This window comes from Cucumis melo, chromosome 4 (assembly GCF_025177605.1).
Source record: "Cucumis melo cultivar AY chromosome 4, USDA_Cmelo_AY_1.0, whole genome shotgun sequence".
In the NCBI taxonomy this organism is placed as follows: domain Eukaryota; kingdom Viridiplantae; phylum Streptophyta; class Magnoliopsida; order Cucurbitales; family Cucurbitaceae; genus Cucumis; species Cucumis melo.
Window position 1 is genome coordinate 30994014 of NC_066860.1, and position 18954 is coordinate 31012967.

An 18954-nucleotide genomic window follows, 5' to 3' on the forward strand; every position below is an offset into this window, starting at 1 on the left:
TAAATTTAAGAAAATGTTGAGACAAATGAGGATTCAATAAATGGTTGTGTTTCATCCATTATGTGCATATGACTAAAAATATACATAGTTTATTAAATAAAGTCTAAAAAAACCTGAAAACACACATATTTATTTTGTATCTTTACAAAATGTTCAATTTAACAATTTTATAAATGTAAAAGACTTTTTATCGCTTAAATATGTATTAAATTCAAAGTCGTAATTATAAAAATATAAGACTAAATTAAATGCATTCTCTATAAGATGTCATGGATGTTGTCGGAGCAAATAAATAAAAAATAAAAATCAACCATTAAATTTGTTGTATTTTGAAAACAAATAATTTAAGTATTATTAGTGAATCGAGATACGATTAGGGATTCAATGATGTTCAAATCCAACGTTACTATTTTCAATAATCCAATATTAGTTATCGTACTTTTCAATAAATGAACATTTTTAAATATAACAAAATAAACTAAAACATTGACCAACAACTTTGTAAATATTATCGAAAATCATGTCAATAATTCGTAAATTCGAAGAGAATTATTTTGAAGGACAAAATTATTAAAAATATTAAAAAACACAGCAAAATTCTATATTAATACATACCTAACATCTATTGTTGTCTACAGTAGATTTGATTTATTTGTTCATATTTTGTAAATATGTTTTTTCATCATGTGATTTGTTTAAAAATGTTTATAATTTTTGTCCGATTTTTTTAAATAATAAAAAAAACAAACTATTTATGATTTATAGATATGATTTTTGTACGAAGCGTAAATATTTTATTTCGATAAAATGTACAACTTTATTTTGTTATATTTGAAAAACATCTATTAAATTAAATTAAACTAGACTCGTAAAATCAATGATAGAAAAATTAAAATCTAATAAACTATTTTAAACAAAAGAAAGAGTTTTCTTTTTAAATAATAATAATAATAAAAACTATTTAAACTTAATGTAAAAAAAAAGGAAAAAGAAAACAAAAATTCATTTAATTTTCATTTTGTTTTTCTGCATAGTCTAAATACTCTTTTCCATCTTGCTATTTTTTGAAAGAGAAAAAAAAAAAAAACTGTTCTTAATATTTTCCACAAGGCAGCCGCCAATCCCTCGTTCTTCTCCTTCCTCTTACGTACCGCTAAAAGGGGAGCACAAGCAGCAGTCGCTTCTCGCCGGCCACCGTTTACCGACGCGTCTGCCCGTCGTCCGCCGTTCACCTGGTAAAGAGCTACCCTAAGTCGGTATAAAAGAAACCGCGTTTCTTTTCTACATTAGTTTTTAAAGACCTAGTTTACATAGCTACTGTAAAAACCCACCTAAAGTCTCAAACGGCTAGTTCTCTTCAAAGCTCACTCGTTCCTTTCTGTTCCTCCAGCACGCCGGCTGTTGAAGATCGAATAGTTGGAGTAGCTCGTCACTGCCATGGCTCAGACCACAGAGGTACTAATGGCCGTTTCTTTCGTTCGTTGATTCCTTCTTTTGTTGTATGTCTTTGAGTGTTCGCTTTCGTTCTATAGTTATTAGCGCGAGGATGTGATGTAATATATACAGTGTATTTTGAAGTTATCTTTCCTTGTATTTAATGTTTGATGTTCTAAGCTTCTACTGATGAAGGAGATACCATTCTTAGTAGTAGAATACATTTTATGTTGGAAATTTTAGCTTTGTGGTATGGTAGGATGTTAAAAAGTAGTGTAGTTTCTTTAATGGAGATGATTTGTTGCAGGGTGCGTCCGAGTCAGTGAAGGTGGTCACCTTCAGCTTCATGACTAATGCAGAGGTTCGTAAACACAGTGCTGTAAAAGTTACTGCACCCATATTATTAGATGGTATGGGCAGACCCGTATCTGGTGGACTCTACGATCCCGCAATGGGTTCTTTAGATGAGACAACACTGTGAGTATTCTGTGTTATTTTATACATCTCTTCAGAAATTAAATGCTTGTACTGTTCCTGCTGATTTTCTATATTTGTGCTTGTTGATTAACTTTTACATGCTTGGCTTCACATACGAGTTTATTTTGTGATGCTTTCCATTCATAGGCTGTTGGCTCGTAAAATATTATCTTAATAGGGTTGATAGTTGGTATTGATATTAGTTTGTCGGTAAGCCTTTCTATAGAAGTATTTTTGGGATTTGAATGCTCGTGTATTCTTTCATTTTTTTCTCGATGAAAGTCTGTTTTCATAAAAATGATAATGTTTGGGGTGTTTAGCTGCCTCCTTAACAAGATTGACGAATGGATAATGGATGGCTTGAACGGTGGAAACTTTTGTGGAAAAGGAAGAATTCTTTGGAAATGTTCGACCCCTGTGCTTTTGTGGCATTTTTGGAATGAACGTAATACAAGTAATAGTAGGATGTTTGAAGATATGCTTACCTCTCTTGATTCTTTTTGGGCTCTGGTTCAAAATACAACCTCTTGGTGGTGTATAAATTACACGATATTCTTTTGTACTTGCAGCTTTTTTTACTTTCCTTTTGTCTTGGGTATCAGTTCTAATTAAAAAAGAATTGATAGTCTTACAACATCTACAGCAGTAAGCATACAAACTGGTTTTACATTATATGATTATTATTACATTTAAAACGAGGCTTATACCTTGCCTCTTTATAACAAAACGCCTGAAGGCTGCTTTAAGTCTTTTAAAACAGTGCTTCTACTTTAGGCACACTACATTTTTTCCATTTGTCTTTTGAGCTTGTATTCTAAGATTTATTTTTTCTGTTTGGTATTTTTTTTTTTATTTGGTTGGTTTTTTCTTTGTTGCAGTTGCAAATCTTGCGGACAAAGGCCTTTCTACTGCCCTGGTCATTGTGGTCACATTGACCTTGTTTCACCTGTTTATAATCCCTTGCTATTTGTTACTCTCCATAATTTTCTTCGATGTACTTGTTTCTCTTGCCACCATTTTCGGGCTGGTGAATTCATGGTAAACATACTGTTGTACTTGTAGTGTAAGGATGTAGCTAGGTAGAATATCTCTAGTTCAATACACCTTTGCTTTCTATTTTCTATATATAAACAATACTTGCCAATTTTTGAATTTAGGTTGAAAAATGTAAAACTCTACTGGAGCTTATTTTGGATGGTGAAGTTGCCAAGGCTAAAGAGTTGGAGGACGAGTGGCTGGATTCAACGTCGCGAACTAAGTCTTCACATGCAATGTATACCTATGAAAGGAAGAACGTGCAACCAAAAATGTGGACTTCTCTTCAATTTTCTGAAGCCATGTCAGTTGTGAATAGATTTTTGAAGCCCAAACAGAGTAATTGCAAATATTGTGGAGCTAAAAATCCCAAGATTACTAAACCTACTTTTGGTTGGCTTCACTCGGTATTTCTTCTTACATGCCCATTTCTCTAAATTCTGACGTTATAATGCATTTATAGTTTTACCATTGATTCATGGTTATATATGGTTGCTCTTTCTTTTGATAGGTTTTTGGAATATGTTCTTTTTACTGCTTTTCTCTAGGTGCAAAATTAAGCACCATTTTGAACATTATAGTCTATAGGTGTTTTGGGGTTTTTCCCTTGTTTCATTTATCAACAAAATGTTTCTTTATCCCAAAAAAATTGTTGTTTACAACTTTTTGATTATTGGTATGGTATAACTTATGTCAGATTCTTTTAATTTTGTTTTCTTCGCTTTTCCATTGTTCATTGGTCCTTCTTTGTTTAGCTCCTAATTCTATTCATCCATTTCTCTAAATGAAGGATGCTAACGATATTAGTCACATTTTATTAAAAAAATAGTACAAGTATTTTAATGTAGAAAAATGTTATTTCAACAACAGGCCTAAGAGGTGGGTGCCATGGAAGAACACGTGATTATTATTGATAGGATTTTTTGTGATAAGAAACAAGAGGGATACCTTAGCACCAAAAGAAGGCAATAAAGAACCCAAGGGAAAGGGGAAGAGTAAAGGGTAAACTCCCACTGGCCCATCCAAGAGAACTACTTACAAAAAAGGCTTCCAATCCAATAGGATTAAAGAAAGAGGGTAATTACAAAATAATCATACGTTTAATGACATGACCAAGAAGCATAAGGCTGTACATAAGCCCAAAAAAAACATTAAGGGGCTGTCTTGTCTTTGTAATTCTTCTGCTATGTTTCAACCAAAGATGCCAAAAAGGAGATCTTGAAGGAAAGGACCAAAAGATCCTAGCACAAAATGTTTGATTAAGAAAACGACTGAACATTTGTTACTCTTAGCTACAATACATTAATTGATTATTTAATGGCAATGGGAAAATTGGTCGTGATAAGTACTACTTCCAAATTCCCATAGATTCATCATGGAAATTAGAGGTTTTTTGGTTCCTTATTTTTTGATGAATACTTTTTCCTCATTTATTTCCGGGAGTTATAATTTTGCATCCTAAGAGTTATAGTGAACCATACACTAAATGGGGAAGATCTTTATGTCACATTTGAGAATGTTTGTTGAATGGGAAGGAGTAAGTTTGACAACATATCATGAAACCGTATCGATCTTCTTATCTAGTGAGTGGAAGCTTTGTATGATATGGTTTTGGTTGTACGTACTCACTCTCAGTGTATTTTCTTTTTTTATAAAAAACAAACAAATATATCAAAACGCAGGAGCACAGCCAAAGGGCAAGGGGTTGAGAGGACCCCTCCCCAGAGAACTAGTAGTGGAGATCCTTCCTAGTCGTCAAGAACCCACACTCAGCTTACATGGTTCCATATGAAAGAAAGAAAAATAAAAAGAAAAAGAGAGATAGATTGTACAACTGTGTTCTTCAGTTCTAAGGAATAGTTTGTTTTAGGAATTGATGACTTGCCCATTCAATGACTTCCAGTACAGTAGAACTATTAATAGACGATGCTCATAAATATAGTTGATGTACTTGTTTCATTGGGTCCATTTATTTAATTGAAATCTTTGACTCGCTTCCAAGTAATATCACACAACTTTTTGGGATTTGATTTCAAATTCTTCTTCATGGTGGAATGCAGAAGGGCTTGACAGGTGCCCATAAAAGGGCCAATGCCATTAGACGTAGCAAGCCTGTGAGTGTAAGTAGTGGAGCTGAAGGAGTATCCTCGCTTGAGGAGGAGACTACAACCGAGGCAACTGTAGAAGATTCTGAGGATGTTTCCCCTGAAATTTTCATGCAAAAGAACTTCTCCTCAGGACATTTGCTGCCATCTGAGGTAATGTCAGTTTATTTTTTGATTGCAGGCCAAGTTTTTCCTTTCCTTATCTTCAGATACTTTTTAATAATAGGTTAAAGACATCCTGAAGCGTCTGTGGAAAAATGAAGCTTTGCTTTGTTCCTTTATTAGTGATATCAGTCAGCAGGGAAATGGAAATAAAGCAGGCCATTCCATGTTTTTCTTAGAGTCTGTTCTAGTCCCTCCAATTAAGTTCCGCCCCCCTGCCAAAGGAGGTGATTCTGTAAGTATACTTTCCCACCCTCTGTACCATGAATGATCAAGGGTTTCGATGAATGGTGATCACTCACTCACCAATCCCTTTTTTTTTAGAAACTGTTTCAGTTGATGCATGGAAATGAATTGAAAATAGTAGATGGAAGCCGATTTAAATACAAAGTTTTTGATGAGATGATTTCTGATGATAGCTACAACATTTCTTGTTGATTGCTGTGGAGCCTTTTTTTTTTGCCTGTCCTCTGAGGCGTTCTTTGCCAATTGTATTTTAAAGGGACAATGGATCTGGTGGCTAGCTTTTACATTTATCCTTATTAATTGAATAAAGACTCCAGTTAAAAACACTCGTTCAATTTTTACCTGGTTTTGAGAATTAGGATTGTGAGGCCTTTTATGCTTTATGTCTGTAGTACTTTCATTTTTTATTAACCCAAGATTTAATTGGTCTAGCTATAGCTATCTGCTCATTTTGAATTTCTGCTACTTTGTGTTCTCAGATAATGGAGCATCCTCAAACTGTTTTACTGAACAAGGTGCTACAGTCCAATATATCATTAGGAAATGGTCATGCCAACAAATTGGAACACTCGAGGATAGTGAGGCTATGGATGGATCTTCAACAATCTATCAATATTTTATTTGATAGCAAAACTGCAGCTGGTATGCATGTTCATTCTATGTTAAGTTTGACCAGTCCCATCTTCTTTCCCCTTTCATAGAAAGTCTATAGAGCTTTTCGATCATGCTTGCAACTTTACTCGGTAGTTTGAAGAGGGAGAGGTAATATGTTGCGAGATTACTTGATCTAGCTTGAATAATAGTTAACCTCCATTGGATATTTAAGATGACACCCACATTTTGATTCCCCTCTCAATCTTTTCAACAATAGAGGTTTATGAAGAAAGGGTGGTTCCCGGCTTACTATACAGGGAGCCCAGATAGGAGTTGGGCTAAGAACCAATCTTGCAGCCATATTACTTTTAAATTTTTGAAAAGGAAGAATGCTGAAGTTGGGGGCTTAATTTTTCCAGATTGGGTTTTTGATTCTCAACATCATTTTGGACTCTTATTGTATTTTGTCCAGTGGCTGTTAATTTTTCCTTCTTGTATTGGTTTATCTCTTGTAATAGCTCTAGATTCCTGAGATTTAAAGACTTCTGTTAGTTTGGTTATTAAGGATGTGGTGAGGGTGCAATAGGGTGTCAACCTACCTAAGATGTTTGGGTGCACCTACTGATTCTACCTTGTTTTTTGTTCTTTGTACTCTGTAATTAGAGACTTTGTCTCTTTTCATTATTTCAATGAAAAGAGCATTTCCTTTTCAATTTTTTTTTTCAATCGCTTGTACTGGCTTGTCAACTGATTTCTTTTATTACCTTTTTCTTTTGTTTTTCTTCCTGCACATTTCCAATTGGGGAGCCTTCTCATATTTTTTTTAGGAATTTGTTACATTTAGACAACTAAATAAAACCACCTTGTTATAATGAAATAATGCACAGGTTATCTGGCATTTTGCCAGTAATTAAAAGATCTGCCTTACCATGGTCACAAAATTATTGCATTGATGATATTGCACTTTTGCACCAATTCCATTGTTATTTATATTAAATTTAACCTAATAAATCACGTTTACTATTTTTGGTAGTCTGGCACTGTCATCTAATAGATGGTTTACAAGTCATGTAACTGGCTATAATGATGATCACGCTTTCTTCGTGGCAGGTCCTGGTAAAAAAGATGCTTCTTTGGGAATATGTCAGCTATTAGAGAAGAAGGAAGGCATGTTTCGTCAAAAGATGATGGGAAAGAGGGTTAACTTTGCATGCCGATCTGTCATTTCACCAGATCCATACTTAGCAGTTAATGAAATTGGAATTCCTCCTTATTTTGCATTGAGATTAACCTATCCAGAGGTACTAATCTAAAGAGCAATCTACTTGTGGTAGAATTGATTATCCTTATTTGAATATGGTCGGTACTGGTTTAAGATTAGACTGACAAGCGTTAACTTGATATGGTGCGGCAGCACGTGGCGCAAAAGAGCAGATTAGTTGTATATAAAATAGGGCAGACATGCTAAAAAACTTCCAACCAAACTTTTGCTTGCCTTGCTTGCCTACTTTTTAATTTTTTCAGTTAGCCTACTCTGTTGTGCCGTTTATTATGCTAAATCATTTCTAGGTAGTCTATTTAATGTGTGTATCAAGACAACTGTTAATTTTAAGCAACAATACTTGGAGGAAAGACTTGTTAGATTCAAAGTTAAAAGTTTAAGGTTGTAATGAAAAGGATTCAAGTTACTTTGGTAGGGGATGAGGATTCCTTTTGGAACATTTAGCTCATATTACAGTCTTTTGTGTTATTGTGAAGTCTTAAGGTTAACAGGAGAAATGCGATGACAAATAAATTGTAATGAAGGTAAATTTAGAAGATGTGCCAGTTCTCTTCTGTGCAAAGTCAGATTTGTTCCTCTTTTATTTCCAGTTTCTACAGTATTGCAGTCTAGGTAGTGCCACAGTTCTCATTAGAGCCTCATGCTTTGGGGCATAAAGTAATTGTGAGTATGATTTACAGACTTGCAGTCTAGTGATTGAGACTTTGATTCAGCTTCTAAATGCACATTTAGTATTCATGGAAAAGGATCATGTTTATTTATATACAAGGAAATTCTTTTAGCTGAAAACTGATCATGTTTTATTTGTTCATTTTTATTTTTACTTGTCCTAGAGAGTTACGGCTTGGAATGTTCAGAAGTTACGAAATGCTATAATCAATGGTCCTGAAACCCATCCAGGAGCCACACATTACATTGATAAGTTAGCGACAGTAAAGTTGAACTTGAAACCAAGTCGGAAGTCACGCATTTCTATCTCGAGGAAATTGCCATCCTCTCGTGGTGTGGTTGTGGATCAAGGTTGTGATGATTATGAATTTGAAGGGAAAATTGTGAATCGTCATCTACAAGATGGAGATATTGTTCTTGTGAATCGCCAGGTAAACTTTGGTGTCATTTGACATATTTCTTTAACATATGTGCTGTTCTCTACAAGTCTGAACATAGGATTATTCCCTCCTTGTCGTGGTTATAGTTGCTACCAAAATAATTGTGGAGTGCATTTGTAGTAACATTGTAATAATTTCCTGTTTCTGGTTCTATTTTGGTATTTGTTTTAGTTTTTGCTGATATTTTTGTTAAAAAGGGTCTCCAAGTGCGAAGGGATGATTTAGTTTTAGTGGAGAAGAGTGGTATTGAAGATTCCATGTGCGGAGCAATAAAATCTTCCTCTAACATCATCAGTTTACAGACACCTTCTTTTTGCCTGTGCAATGAGAGAGTCTTTGCCAATGTGGTTACTTGGGTGTTTCATTTTGAAGAATAATTAAGCAGTTGGAAGACAAGATGTGATATTTTAAAACCATAGTGAAATTGGAATTATGAACCTTTTTATTATGAGAACCCCTAATTTTAATTACTAAAACCTGAAAATCTATTCAAGTTCAATCCCAAAGGAAAGATTAGGTAAGAATTACCTTGCGATCAAAGACTGGGGGTAAGGAGAACTAGTGCCTTACTCAAGGTATGAACACTCCAAGGTCTAAATAGTGATTTCTGCCCTTATTCAAAATAAGCGGTCTAGTACCTCTATTCTAAATAAGACCAGGAGTTAAGGTGAACCAGTGTTCTGTTCAAGAAAGCTTGTGTATCTTGTAAGATTCCACGACCTTGGTTGAATTCTTGGTCTTCTTTCAATCCAACAAACTTTAGTTTTTTCTTTTCTTAAGTTATTTATTTTTTTAAACTCTCGCCGATGTTTTGAAAGTTGTTCCATGTTTTGACTCATCTTTCCCCACAAATGTTGAATCTCTTTTACTCCTTTCTTCATTCCTCCAATACTTCAATCTCATTATTGTTGTAGGACCGTTTCTTGGGTTTTTTTTTAATATTTTTTCAACGTTTCTTGGTTGTTCTCTATAACCAAAATGGTGATTTCTTCCCCTAAATGTTTTAGTTTTGCTATAGAATTCCATTCTTGGACGATTTTTCAAATTTCTTCTTACTCTTCTTGAACTTAAAGGTTCCCCCTAATTGGTTGTGCGGCTGTGCGGCAATGAGAACAACTCACAAAGCTTCCTCTTGCAGTTGACATCGCCAAGAGTTTCTCGATCTGTCAACGGTGGCCGTCAATGTTGGCCCAAGTAGTTGTTCTAATAACAAAGTTGATGTATCCTAAAACATGAGATGAATCTCAAATAATAAAATCAATGTTTTTATTATGAATAAAATGTTATGAATACAAGGATCGTAAACCAAACTAATTCCGATCCTAATTAATCAAAGAAACTAATTCCAATTCTAATAAATTATGGGAACTAATTATAAGCCTAATCAATCAATGATTTAACCAAAATACCTGAATTTACTCTAATCCTACCACATAATGATCGTTTTTTTCTTTAAATAACCTTGTGTGACAAATTAATTATTCACAAAAGTTATCGATTGGATGGATTGCCCGAACTCTTGAAGTGCCTAAGAGCTGTTTATACTGGTGTGATACATGCATATTCCTCACACTACTATTTTACGGTTGCTTCCTTGCTAGTATTTGGCGTTGTTGATAATTAAACATTCTGTTCCATTTTTAAGCAAATGGGTGGGAAATTTTTAACAGGCTTGATATTATGTTCAAGTATTCTATGGTTCTTTGAACCCTCACCCTTTCAGTGGTGATTTACTCAAAATGAAGGCATAAACAGGCTTTTAATTGGCTTGAAGTTTAGGATGTTCATTTATATCCTATTTAACTTTTTGTTTGTTCGATTGACAGCCGACACTTCACAAGCCAAGTATAATGGCTCACGTTGTTCGTGTCTTGAAGGGTGAGAAAACAATTCGTATGCACTATGCAAATTGCAGGTACCAGTGTGTATAATTGGTATAATACTTTATGAAACATTTTGCTATTTTCGATGAAAGCATGTGGAATTGAAAATTTATTGGCCTCCAATTACAGTACTTATAATGCTGATTTTGATGGTGATGAAATGAACGTTCATTTTCCTCAAGATGAAATTTCTCGTGCTGAAGCTTATAACATTGTGAATGCAAATAACCAATATGTCAAACCCACCAGCGGTGAACCCATCAGAGCCTTAATTCAGGTACTGCATTATTTTTAAAAATAAATTTTTGTCTAAACTCTGAGTTTATTCCTGCATATACTTTTTGATGTCATTGTTATAAGTCAGCGATTAACTACCTAATTTTGTGTATATTCTTCAGGACCACATTATAAGTGCTGTACTTCTCACGAAGAAGGATACTTTTTTAAATTTTGATGAGTTTAGCCAGCTTCTCTATAGTTCTGGCATTTCAACGTCAAAAGCATGTGCTTCTTCAGAGAAGCCTGGGCAAAAGATTTTCACTCTAGATTTTGATGCTGAGATGCTACCTGTTCTTCCTGCAGTGTGGAAACCAGAGCCTCTTTGGACAGGAAAACAGGTTTTTAGAAATTTGCTAGTAAATAAGTTATATGGCGGTTTATGTTTTATCTAGACATGATAAGATGTCTCATCATGCAAAAAACACCGCAAAGATGAGGTGTCCAGAAGTATATGCTACTTTAGCAAATAAGAGGAGTTTTAGTTTTTTGAGATGTTTGCAAATACTGGCTGTCATGGTTAATCTCTGGCAGTGTAGTCAATTTTGTTTTCTTTTGGTTACAGGTTGTCACAGCCTTATTGGATCATATCACTCAAGGCTCCCCACCATTTTGTGTGGAAAAAGATGTGAAGATTCCACGCGGTTTTTTTAAGTGCAGAGATATGGGAAATAATTCTTCCAAAGTTAAAATGGTTGATGGTGATAAATCAAAGAGAAAAAGAACTATGAATGAAAATAAGTTGGAAAAAGGTGAAGTTCTTGATGAAGGGAATTCAAAGAAAAAGGAGTATGCGAAAGTTGATAAATTGAAGGCAGCCCGTTTGGATGATGATAGCTTACTAATATTTAAAAATGAATTGGTACGCGGTGTCATAGATAAGGCCCAATTTGGTGATTATGGCTTAGTGCACACCGTACAGGAGCTTTATGGTTCAAGTACCGCTGGCCTGTTGCTTTCTGTGATGAGTCGTTTGTTCACTGTTTTCCTTCAGGTGATGCTGCTCTAGTTTAATTTTGCTCTCCCTCTTAAAATAAAACAGCATATTTTAGTTATAACTTATGTTACAAGTTGGCCTCGATAATACAATACTTACACATTCACCTTTCATTACTTAGACACATGGGTTTACATGTGGAGTAGATGATCTTTTGCTGATAGAATGCATGGACAAGGAGAGAGAGAAGCAGCTTCAAATCTGCGAGAAAATTGGTGAACAGGTGCATCTTGGATTTCTTAAGGTCAAGGATGGAGAAAAATTAGGTATTTGCATGTTCTCTAATAGAGCTTGATGCATTGTAATTATTACTGGTATTTCTTGTGTTTCTCAAATAACAATGGATCTATTAGAGAAATTGTTTGAGTAAAAGATAAAAAAGGGTTCTGAAGGATGATTATGCTTTATTTTATCTTAAGCCTGTATTTTGTTTTGGTCCTCCTTATGTTTTGGGACCTGATTTTTTTTATTTGCAGACCCACTGACATTGCAGCTTAATATTGAGAAAACTATTTCCAATAATGGAGAAGCTGCACTAACATCACTGGATAGAAAAATGACCAGTCAACTTAATGAAAGGACTGGAAACTCGAAGGTCCTCAAGGATTTGTTGTCTGAAGGTTTGCTAAAACCCTCTGTAAAGAACTGCATTTCTCTGATGACGACTTCTGGGGCTAAAGGTGGTACGGTAGGTTTATTTGCAGTTCTATATGAGCATTTGTTATCAGTAATGCATCTCCCGTATTTCATAGCTTCAGAGCGATCCTGAGGTCGAGAGATTGAGTTTCTCTCGTCCCAATTTTATGATGCATCTCCCATCGTTGTGATATGCTGCTATCTTCTTGATTTTTCCTCTTTTAAACTTTATTTTCCCCTTTAAAATTTCTTTCATTTTTTGCCTTAAGTGAAGTGAGCCTTCATTAAACAAACAGGCCTTCATTAGTGCAAATGTTAAAAAGGCATAGTAAAGTTAGATTTCCTTCCAAAAAAAAGTTCACCTTACCTATCTATACATCTTAAAATTTAAGAATATAGGACCTATTATACTTTGGCCTAATAGCTTAAACATTTAGATCTTGTGGTTGCTAACAGGTCATATCTTACATGTATTTGATCTCTGCAATGCTATTATATTAATAGCTGCACGTGTCATGTCTTTTGTTTGCTGAGTCTACTTTGTAGTAGTTAGGGTTGTAGTTGGTATCGTTGTTGTTTGTTTTTTTCCTTTTTTCTTGTCTTTTTATAAAAAAAAAAAGGTTGGCGTTTTTAGTTGGTTCATTAGAATCTTATATAAATAGGATCCTTTGCCTTAACAAATGATACTCCTTTTTCTATTGAACTTATTGTTGAGTAATATTAGAGAGTTAAAGCATAGGCTTTATGAGTCATTTTTTTTCCTGTAGAGAATAAGGGTTTAATTTTATCCTTCCTGTTTCATTTGATGCACGTGCATCAGTGAAGTTATAATTTTCCTGTAGATGGTAAAATCGTGGATGGTGGTATTCTTTGTAGGTTGTACCATAGAAAGTAAGATGCAATATAGAAAAATAAAACTAATGATTACAAAAATATTTCAGGGATTCCATCATTCACAATATAACTGACCTTTTTTTTTTCAAACTTAAACTTGTTGGTGCAGTTTTTTTGAATGTTTTTTTTCTAATGTTATTTGTTGCATTTAAGTGCATCTAGTTGGAAACATAAATTACCGCCCAATCTTAATTTTACTATATTTTGAGATTTTTTTCTTTTTCACCCCCTAAAATATCTTGCTTTTGAACAGGCTAATTTTCAACAAATATCTTCACATTTAGGCCAGCAACAGTTAGAAGGTAAACGAGTTCCCAGAATGGTCTCAGGAAAGACCTTACCCTGCTTTCCACCTTGGGATTGGGCATCACGAGCTGGAGGGTTCATTGTTGACCGCTTTCTTACTGGTCTTCGACCTCAAGAATATTACTTCCATTGCATGGCTGGCCGTGAAGGGTAAATTAAACTTCTCACAGACTTCTGTTGATGCACAGTTCATTTATGCATGATTTGGGGTCAATAGGATGTTGCTATTTTTATATCCGGTTAAATTGCATTTAGGTTATGTATGATGTATCTGCATCGAGCACCATTTTATTTCATTGCTTACTGTCCTACTCCTAGTTAAGTTTGTATTGACCATCATTTTAGTTCAAGATCTGACCTTGTCTACTAGCAAGAAATTTGAAACAGATTACTAAAAAGGGAAGGGTTATGTTAGGCCTCCAATTATACATCAATATTAGATGAGGGGGAGGGGTAAGAAGGTCATAGTGGAATGACCTGTCAGTTACTTTTTGGGAGGTCAGGGACCGTCTTGTGGGGAGCAGTGAGGAGAATGTTGTGTACATGGTCTGTTATCTTGTTTGCTAAGCAGAGAGGTATCTGGGGGAAAATAGCAGCTTTTCTCCCTCCAGTTTTACACGTTTTGGGGTATTAAGTAAGTTGAGAAAGGAGAGGATACTAACTCTCGAATTGGCTGGGGCTTTTTCTTTCTCAATATATCAATACAAAGTAAGGGCAGTAGCTTCCCGTTTAAAGCCTCTAAGTGGCCAGATGGAAGAGAGATTCCTCTGCCTGGTAGGTTTGAATATGCTCCTCCTACCTAAGTTGACCAAACTCAAAGAGGCTGTATTTATAGAAATACCTGTGAAATTCATTTCAATTTGAGGCCATAAACTGTATAATTATAGGAAGCACAGACACTTTGTTTTAGGTAGGGTGTTTGTTTTGGACAATGGGTCTTGCAAGGGTAATACTTGGTTGCATCTCAAGCTGCACTTATATTTATTTACCACCTCGCATCATTGTCACCAAAACAAATTAAAATATTTCAGAAAAGAAAAAGAAAGAATTTGCCACATGTCAAATTATGATAGAGCAATTTGATGGATTCACAAAGAAAGGTGGTGTTCAAAGTTAGCTCGTGTAAGCCCAACATATAAAGTAAAAAATAGCGGAGGATCTAAAAAAATCACCAATCCTTATATATTAATCCATCCTAAACTATTAAGATTACATCTTCTTCCACAACCAATTAAATGTTTCTAAATTATACATCTTCATGCTCTCATTAGTAATTGACTTCATATGCTCTTTCAAAAGAAATTGAGTTACTCCACATGCTTTTAATGAAGTATATTGTGTTTCTTTTGTTGGTTAATTTACCTGTTTTATTTACCATTGTATTTAATATACCAATATGCAGATATAATGTATATGATAGAAATATGTCTGTTTTTTACTTTGTTAGAAATTGATTTGTTTCCATGAAATCGTTACTGATATATAATCGGTGAGTTTCCTTAATAGGTTGGTTGATACAGCAGTTAAGACATCTCGCAGTGGATATCTACAAAGATGCCTGATAAAAAATTTGGAGGCTTTGAAAATTTGTTATGATCACACTGTCCGTGATGCTGATGGCTCCGTGATTCAATTCCAATATGGCGAGGATGGTGTAGATGTCCATAAAACAGCCTTTATTACAAAATTTGAAGCACTTGCAGCTGTAAGATAACCTTCACAAATTTGAATGCGTAACGGAGTTTTTTTTCTCCTTTATAAAAATGTTGATTGTTTTTGTTCTAACTTTCTAAGTGATTGTATGGTACCTATTCTTATTTCAGAACCAAGACATGCTTTACCAAAAAAGTCATCATCAACTTGGCAAGTATAATGTATTCATCAATGAGTTGCCTTCAGCTCTTCGAGAGAAAGCAGAGTTCATATATAATTCACTCTGGAAGGATAAGGTTCCTGGTCTGGTGGTAAAAGAAGACTTCATCAGACTGTTGGAAAACAAGTACCTATCAAGTCTGGCACAACCTGGAGAACCAGTTGGCGTACTTGCTGCACAGTCTATTGGAGAGCCATCAACACAGATGACGTAAGTGCTTTCCTCGTATTCCTCCTTTGAGGCTTAATCATGTTCTTTCTCTTGGAACAAGGCTTGGTTAAAGCACTTCTTTTTTGGAAATGAATTAATCATCTTAATTAATGTATATACTTGGTAAAGGACGAACTTTTCCCCTGGCTTTCCTGGTTGGGAATCTCTTTTGGTTAGTTGATTAGCAAGTTCCCTTCTTTACAAAAATTCACAAAAAGAACTTTTTCTTCTTGTTCATATAGAAGAGATGAATATAAAATAGGGTTAGATGTAGGGGTTAAAATAATCTGCGAGGATATGAACACTAGAATTTTGACTTCCAGGAGGAGGAAGAAAAAAATTCAGGCCATTGTAGTCCTCTTCCGAGGGGAGAGGTGTTACTATTAGAGTCATGAGAAGGAAGAAGTTTACAATGTCTCATGAAATATATGCTAGATGGATACCATGTTAATTAGTGCAAATATCTCATATATGTGCTATTCCAGTGAAAGATAGACGGTGTATACTGTCTGATTTTACCATCTCTATTTTGTTATTGAGCTGAAACACGTCTCAGGTTGAACACATTTCATCATGCTGGGCGTGGTGAGATGAATGTAACCCTTGGAATCCCTCGGCTTCAGGAGATCTTGATGACTGCTTCACAAGATATTAAGACACCTATTATGACATGCCCATTAAAAGAGGGCTACTCAATGTAAGTTAAAATTAGTGTTTTTTTATTTTTCCCTACGTGACATTTTGTTTGGCTGTTATTAACTGGTGTTATTTCTAATCAGTTAATATTCTTAGTCAACATAGTGACTTCAGCAACAATAACATCAGTTTTCTTTTTGCCATTTCCATTTTTTTCATTAGAAAAATCTAAGTAAACCTTAAACTTATTGAACCATTGTGAAAGGAATGGTCTTGATCACATTGTATTTTTGTACGTGAAATTTGTATGGTTTCAAGGCATTGTTTTTTTTAATTATTATTTTATGTATGTGTGTCATTTTGCTTCTTAAGACTGACACGTTCTTATAATTCCGATTGTTATCATCTCCTCCTAAACTGAGTCTGCACGATGCTTTATTTCTTGATATATTTATTTGTCATTTTTCTCCATGTTTGACACATTTTTGTTTTTGTTGAATAGTGAAGGCTCTATGCATTTATCCTTTATGCTTGTGAATTTGTGTAGCTTCATATATTTATAGTGAACGAGAAAAACTGACTTTGTCATACAACAGGGATGTTGCAAAGGGTCTTGCTAACAAGCTGAAGAAGATTACAGTGGCTGACATAATAGAGAGTATGAATGTAACAGTTGTGCCATTTTCTCAAAGGAAGCTAGAGATATGCAGTATTTACAAGCTTCGAATTGATTTTTATCCACTTGACAATAATGCACAACATGGTCATATATCTCCTGAAGATTTGGAAAACACATTAGAAATTGTGTTTCTTGAGGAGTTGGAAGCATTGATTGAAAGGGAAATGGTTTTGCTTTCAAAAATTAATGGTATAAAAAATTTTGTTCCCGATTCACAATCAAAGGTTTCAAGTGAAGGAGATGAAGTAAGCGGTTCACAACAGGAAGAAAAGGATGATGATGATGATGATCTTGGTAATGACTTAGATGTTGCTGAAGATCTTGGTTCCGACATGAAAAAACAAAAACTTCAAGCTACTGATGAGATGGATTATGAAGATGATTCAGAAGATGATCTTAATGCTAAAGAACCATCAACAGGATTTGAAAGTGAAGTTGATCAAGGTGATGAAGCTGAAATAACCAATAATGAGATTGAAATTGTGAAAGTCAGTGCATCTGAGAATGAGCCTGAGATAGTAGATATCTCAAAGTCCGAGTCGAAAGAGAAAACAACCGAAACATCGGAAAAGAAGAAGAAAGTTAAATCAGAGTTCAACAGAAAGGACACTGATAGATCAATTTTTGTAGAAGCTAAGGAAAATCATTTTGAGGTTCATTTTAAGTTTACGAATGAACCTCATATTTTACTGAGCCAGGTACTTCTTCACCTCTCTTGTCTCTTTTCATCTAGATCTGGTTTTTTGTTCCTTCCTATAATTAACTATATACTTCTCATTTCAAAATCTTGACTTCGTGTCTGCTCGTGTAGTAGTAGAAAATAATTGGTCCAATCAATTTTTTTTTTGACAACCATACCCATTGGTAGTTGTCTCGAGCAAATATGCTTTCAACTTCAAAGACAGTAGACGAGCAGTAGCATTTTCTTGTAATTCATTTAAAACTAGTTAGATGGGTGGATATTATTCATCTAGCTCATCCAACAATCTATATTTATTAAAATTTCTCAAGTATCTTTGCACCACTCATCTTCTAACTTTCTTGCTTGCATATATTCAGATCGCTCAAAGAGCTGCCCAAAAGGTGTCAATTCAAAGATCAGGCAAAATCATCCAATGTCAACAAATTACATGCAAGGAAGGTCAGGTAATATACCATGGGAACAATCTCAAAGAAAGAAAGAATCTCAAACCCGAAGAAAAGGAAAAAATTCCTGCACTACAAACCAGTGGAGTTGACTTCAAGACGCTCTGGGAGATGCAAGATGAGCTTGATGTTAGATATATATATTCCAATGACATCCATGCCATGCTTCAAACATATGGAGTGGAAGCTGCTAGGGCAACCATAATAAGAGAAATTCAAAACATTTTCACCTCATATGGAATATCTGTCAATATTCGACATTTATCTCTTGTTGCTGATTATATGACTCATTCTGGTGGGTACCGACCGATGAGTCGCCTAGGAGGCATATCTGATTCAATATCTCCTTTTAGTAGAATGACTTTTGAGACGGCTGGGAAGTTCATTGTTCAAGCTGCATTACATGGAGAGGTAGACAACTTGGAAACTCCATCTTCTAGGATCTGTCTTGGTTTGCCAGTAAGGATGGGTACAGGTAGCTTTGATTTGATGCAGCAAATTGAAGTCTGATACTTTTTGTCTCATTTCATTTGGTCTTGCATTAGGGGAGAGAGAGAGAGAAAGTTTGGATGTAAATTTTGGATGAAACAAAATTTTGTATCAATAGCTTACTGTTGTATTAATTATATAGAGCTTCTTATGTATAAATGAGTGTGCAATGATCTGTTAAGAAGTCTAAGAAAGTGGCTTAGAAATTTTGTCCCCTTGAGAAATATTTGAACGAACTATTAATTGAATTCTTTCTTACATTGGCTCCAAATATTTAAGCATACTTAGATTTTCTTCTTGTTATATTTTGCTTAATATTCTGTTGCGGTTAGGATTTTAATTTTCATGTGGGAGATCTAATTGAATTTAAGGGTAATTAATTTTTGAACTAAATTGTGAAAAATGTTTTTGAAATATGAGTTGGTTTTGATAATTCTTTTTAACATTTTAAAATATTGTTAGAACTTTTGAGGTTTGAAGTTTGT

The 18954-nt window shown here is 34.6% G+C and overlaps 1 protein-coding gene across 1 annotated transcript; it reads left to right on the top strand.

Moving 5' to 3' along the window:
* Nucleotides 1-1065: 1065 nt before the first annotated feature.
* LOC103486799 (DNA-directed RNA polymerase I subunit 1) lies at nt 1066-18740 on the top strand. The gene is made up of 22 exons (XM_008444883.3): nt 1066-1235; nt 1391-1455; nt 1742-1911; nt 2790-2949; nt 3069-3353; nt 5007-5204; nt 5278-5448; nt 5939-6101; nt 7164-7354; nt 8169-8435; nt 10271-10359; nt 10457-10604; nt 10726-10944; nt 11169-11597; nt 11722-11866; nt 12077-12288; nt 13384-13586; nt 14943-15141; nt 15260-15519; nt 16076-16216; nt 16752-17532; nt 17894-18740. The coding sequence occupies exons 2-22, from the start codon at nt 1438-1440 to the stop codon at nt 18488-18490; spliced, it is 5046 nt and encodes a 1681-aa protein (XP_008443105.3). The 5' UTR covers nt 1066-1235; nt 1391-1437; the 3' UTR covers nt 18491-18740.
* The last annotated feature ends 214 nt before the right edge of the window (nt 18741-18954 follow it).